The following is a 5,116-nucleotide window of genomic DNA, read 5'->3' as shown; positions in this document are numbered from 1 at the left end:
AGCGGAATAATAATAATAAATATAGCTGCAAGCAGCGATGGCAGGCTCAAGCCATCAGTGCGAACGCCACCCCGGTGGCATCAGGTAAACTGTGCCCACATGCATTAACAATATCCCTCTGGCAGTGAGGTTTTAAAGGATACGGCAGTTAAAGGGTTAATCCGAATCATCTAGACTTTAAAATCACATTCACGGAACAATATATATATAACTTTAGTAACACTTTACAATAAGATTTCATTTATAAACATTAACTATGTTAAAGGCCATCTTTCAATATAATTTTATAACTTAATTTATACAGAATATTGTATGAAAATGTAAATTTAAAAAGACGTACATAAGAATACATATGTTTTACAACACCCACGGGCAGAAATTAAGGAAAAAAAGTGCCTATTCTAAGCTATGCGCCAAAAAACCGCCTTTTCCCAGAGAACGCGTCATATGACGTAACGACAGGCAAACATAGGCGCTGCAGCCCTGGTTCTCAGTGTGGGTTTACGTAGTCTGAGAGGTGGAAACAGAAAATAGAGATTGTCGTTATCGTTATTATAGTTATAGTAGGTTTGAGTTGTCACAATGGTGAATTCTTGTGTTTGTTTTGGATGCAACAACTCCAACTTGTCTGGCCATCGGGTCCACCGATTTCCAAACAAGAAACACAAAGATTTCCGTGCTTGGATACGTTTCGTCCAGGCAAAGAGAAGCAATTTCGCTGCCTCCTCGTTGACTAGACACACGGTGGTATGTGAAAAACACTTCACACCGGACAGCTACAACCAAGGAGATCTTATGGAATTTCGCATGGGATTTCGACGAAAAGAGTGGGTTAGGCTGGCAAATGGAGCTGTGCCATCGGTGCATGCAAGTCCACCTGCAAAATCTGGCGGGAGTGAAGAGTCTAACGTTAATATTAGCACTAGCAGAGAATCTGCGCGTCGAAAACGGGAGCTTTGCACAGTAAGTCTTATAATACCATATACAAATTGTTGCATCGAAATGTAGCTCTGCATGTAATCTCTGCAAATGTATTTTTCTTGACGTTATAATGGATTAGTCTTGGCATGGCACGAAAGCCCGCCTAGCTGCCGTCAGCTTACTCTTGTTACACCCCGTGAGGCTGCACATGAGCCTCCTGCCACTTATTTTATTGAGCTATTAAGACAGGGTTCCAGAAAATTTAATTTTTTTTAATTACAATTTTATGTGGTCGCATTCGCATATTACTACTCGGTTAAATTCACGCATGAATTTTCCTGCATTTAACTTGTTTTAGCGCCCGCCAAATTGATTTTTTTGTCCCGCCAAAGTCTTATTTGATCGGTGAGTAATGTAGATGAAACGCTGCCCTTGTGACAGGGCGCATGTTTGACTGAAAGAAAGAGCGCGCACTTTTCACCGTCTCCAAAACGCATCCAAGTAATTCTTTACAATATTAGTTTTCTTAGTTAAATCGGATTTGCCTTGGTTTTCTTTGACTAATCGAAGCTGGTATCAACAAGGCACATGCAAGGGAATGCAGCTCGGGACTAACGTACTTTAAAAAGATTTTGAAAAGATTAACAGTCTTTTAAATAATGCATGAATGGGGGATTTTCATGAAAGGACTACATTTTTTAGAGTTCAAAGTTGTGATCTCGGTCTGTTTTCAGATTGTGGGAGAGAGTGCTGCCAGCAAAGACGGGGCGGGTGCAACTGCCACTTCAGATCCTGATGGAGATGGAGACATCTCTACAATGGACCCTGAGCCAGAACTGGTCCATCGTGGATCACAGTGCAACATAAGATGTTTACATCGTTCATTAGGTAGCTAGCTTATATATCTAGCATTCAACATACATGCCATAAACAATCACAAATAAGGATTACGTCAAAAAATTTCATGATCTCCATGGTTACTATTTTGTCATTTCCACTTTTCAGACAGTAAACATTAAAAATTAAGAACTTCATAATGTTAGAAAAATACATTTTTACTGGGTTGCATTAGATAGTGCATGTGTTGTTACCAATGAATGTACAATTGGTGAACAATTATTAAGATGAATCTCTTTCATCTAAGGTGTTCAGGTAAAGCCTCAGATGGTGGATGTGGGGACTCAAACCGAAAGGGTTGAGCATCGCAGATCAACTCCACTGGCCAGTCCTGAACAAAGTGATGATGAATGGTCATTTTCTGATATTGTCAACCATTCTGGTGATATGTCATGGAGTCCAGGGGAGGAGATGTTGAGAGAGTCCTCTCAGGAGGAACCAGAAGAGCTGGAATCTCTCAGTGACCCAAAGTAAAAACCTTTTTATTAATGGAAACTGTTTCTGATGTCATAGTCAGAATTAATGAGTGTTTTCCTTTTCTTGTTTTCAGTGCTGTTGACAAGTTCATTGTTTGCCAGAGGCAGTTGCTGTCCTTGTTCACAGTTTGCCCTGCATGCTGTGGGGAAACCCAGGGACGCATAATGCACCCGGAAGGAACTTTCATAAAAGTCAAGCAGGTAATGTCTTAATTGTCAACTGTCTATGAGGAGCTGAATTATAGTCTGTGAATGTACAGTATGTATATTCATTATTTGTGTCTTAACTATACAGGTTTTTTACTGGCTCATCTTAAAGCTGCTTGAGTATTGAATCTTCTATCATCTTTCAGGCCTGCGGAACTTGTGGCTATGAGCGTTACTGGCAAAACCAAGAGAAGGTGCATCGAAACATGCCTGCCTGCAACCTTTTACTCAGCGGTGCCATCCACTTCTCAGGTTGCATGGCTACTCAGACAATCAGGATGCTGAAGCTGTTTGGACTGCAGTGCATAAGTCCCGGCACTTTTTTCCGCCATCATCGCTATTACACTATCCCTACCATCGTGCAGGCCTGGAGGAATGAGCAGAGTGGGATCATCAGGGAGTTGAAGGAGACTGGGGGTGGATTGATCCTGTCTGGTGACTGCAGGTAGAATGGTCCAGCTCACGTCACTGATGTAGAACAGGTCAATGTGTTTTTGCATTAACCTATAAATGTAACTGTTTTTGACGTTCTTAGATCAGATTCTCCTGGACACTGTGCCAAGTATGGTAGCTACTCCTTGATTGAGGATCGAATTAACAAAGTTTTGGATGTTCAGCTTGTCCAAGTAAGTTGATGTCACACAGAAATCTTGTGTCTGATTTAGTTACTGATATTACAGTTACTGTTCAGTAATAATCAGTTGGTTTTACAGAGCTCAGAAGTCCCAAGCAGCTCTTGGTGTGAGCTAGAGGGTCTAAAGCGGAGTATGCAGTTCCTGATGGACCAAGACATGCAAGTGTCTGCTCTGATAACAGACAGAAATCGGCAGGTAATGATGCTAGGAGAGATCTAAAGCTGAACAGCATTGACAGGCACAGTATCACTCAAAATCAATTCTATAAAATCTATTTGTGTTTTAGGTGGCCAAGTGGGTACGTGAGAAAATGTGTTCAGAAGGAACAAAGCATTTCTTTGACGTCTGGCATATTGGGAAAAGTATGTATTGTGATGCTGGTAGTTCTATATAACAGACTTGTTTTTGTAGTTAAATTCACTTTCCTAATAATTAATTTGCTCTGCTCTGTTTGTCTGCTCTGGAACAGGTGTACAGAAAGCACTGGATGCTGCTGCAAAAGAGAGGGACTGTGAGGATCTGAAGCTGTGGAGGCCTGCCATTATCAACCATCTCTATTGGACCGCAGCTTCCACCCCTACAGGAGATCCAGATGAGATGCAGGCAAAATGGCAGAGTATGATAAATCATGTACAGGACATACATGAACACAGCTCTCTAGCATTTACCAGCTGCGCACATCCACCGTTGGAAGGAGAGGCAAGAAACAAGGAGTGGCTGGAACCAGGTACAACATAATAGCCTATGTTAAAAGATGTCGAATGTTTTGAGGCTAAACTTTTTTCAGTGCTTGTAAATTTTAGTTTGGTTTTATCAATACGTAACCCCATGTGTACTAATAATTACTTGTGTTATGAAATGCGAGAGATTATATGACAGAATACGTTTTATTCAGGATCACCAGCAGCCACTAAACTGGAGAGTGTAGCTGCCAGGAAAGCACTGGTAAAGGATATTCGACAATTGTCACCTCAGCATCAGACATTCTCCCTGGAGGCCTACCATTCCCTTATTCTGCACTTTGCTCCCAAACACACTGGCTTTTCTTTTCTTGGGATGTACAGCAGGTAGTGTTATCACTTAAAAGTATCGATACTAATAAAATTAGTTTTTTTTTTTTTTTTTCAATTTCAGGAAATTATGACAGAATGAATATGGCTAAAAACTAATGCAGTCTTGTATAGCAGACCAAAATGTTATAGATTGATAACAGCATTACATATTGTTTGCAAAAAAATAATTGCAAAGATGAGTCATTGTCTTATACCCATTTGAACTGAAAACATTAATGTCATATTTCTGTTGCATTTCACTGCATTGGGTTAGCTTTGGAGACCTAATGTTCTATCTACTTATCTCGTAGAGACTTCTCTTGGCAGCCCTACATTTCAATAGTAATGGCAACAGAGATGTAGCGCGAACTAGTGAGGGTGAGGTACGCTACGCTGTTCGCTACCCACGGTTTCGGAAAGGTGGCTGGGTAGTCCACCCCATCAAGGAGAAACCATCTTACGGTTAGTAGTTTCACTTAGTTTTTCAATATCTTTTTTGTGTGAATCTATCTTTATGCGAGTCATCCATGTTACTAAATGTTTTCTAAACATTTCTCTCCTCAAGGATACGCAACAAATCTTATGGTCTCTCTGGTAGAGGAATACTGCAAGTCACCACAGGCCCTACAAGAAAGCAGTGCCGTCTTGTCCTCTGCTGCACCGCCCCCCCTCACCTCTTCCGTCCAGAAGGTTGCCAAGGATGAGGCAGTCAGCCTCCATCTCGCACGACACTCACGTTTTAACATGTAATAAAAGATCAATTGTACCAGTACAGTTTGTTTCACTATGTATTTATTAATCGTCTTCCAAGCGGGGCCACTGGAAACCTTTGTATGTTTGTCCCTCCTCTGCAAACTGCCTCCTTATTGCTGACACAACACATGAAGGTATGGCTTTCCTAATGTTCCTGCCTATTATTCCGTACGCC

The 5,116-nt window shown here is 41.2% G+C and overlaps 1 protein-coding gene and 1 long non-coding RNA gene across 2 annotated transcripts; both read left to right on the top strand.

Moving 5' to 3' along the window:
• The first annotated feature begins 807 nt into the window (after positions 1–807).
• On the top strand, positions 808–3,797 carry LOC132098588 (uncharacterized). The gene is made up of 10 exons (XM_059504650.1): positions 808–963; positions 1,656–1,809; positions 2,066–2,288; positions 2,369–2,495; positions 2,648–2,946; positions 3,037–3,127; positions 3,215–3,331; positions 3,423–3,498; positions 3,606–3,752; positions 3,790–3,797. Exons 1-10 carry the CDS (start codon positions 808–810, stop codon positions 3,795–3,797), a joined length of 1,398 nt encoding a protein of 465 aa, XP_059360633.1.
• LOC132098417 (uncharacterized) lies at positions 3,797–4,910 on the top strand. The gene is made up of 4 exons (XR_009422914.1): positions 3,797–3,863; positions 4,032–4,203; positions 4,502–4,650; positions 4,754–4,910. It is a non-coding gene; the product is annotated as an uncharacterized LOC132098417 (long non-coding RNA).
• Positions 4,911–5,116: the final 206 nt, after the last annotated feature.

Source organism: Carassius carassius, chromosome 22, assembly GCF_963082965.1.
Source record: "Carassius carassius chromosome 22, fCarCar2.1, whole genome shotgun sequence".
Lineage (NCBI taxonomy): Eukaryota > Metazoa > Chordata > Actinopteri > Cypriniformes > Cyprinidae > Carassius > Carassius carassius.
This window is presented reverse-complemented; position numbering and strand designations above follow the sequence as displayed.

Excerpts from the sequence above, each read along its gene's own strand:
- LOC132098588 (XM_059504650.1), top strand. The coding sequence starts at position 808 with ATGGGATTTCGACGAAAAGAGTGGGTTAGGCTGGCAAATGGAGCTGTG. Across the intron at positions 2,496-2,647 it reads CTTTCATAAAAGTCAAGCAG|GCCTGCGGAACTTGTGGCTA; the intron begins GTAATGTCTTAA and ends ATCATCTTTCAG. Across the intron at positions 2,947-3,036 it reads ATCCTGTCTGGTGACTGCAG|ATCAGATTCTCCTGGACACT; the intron begins GTAGAATGGTCC and ends TGACGTTCTTAG.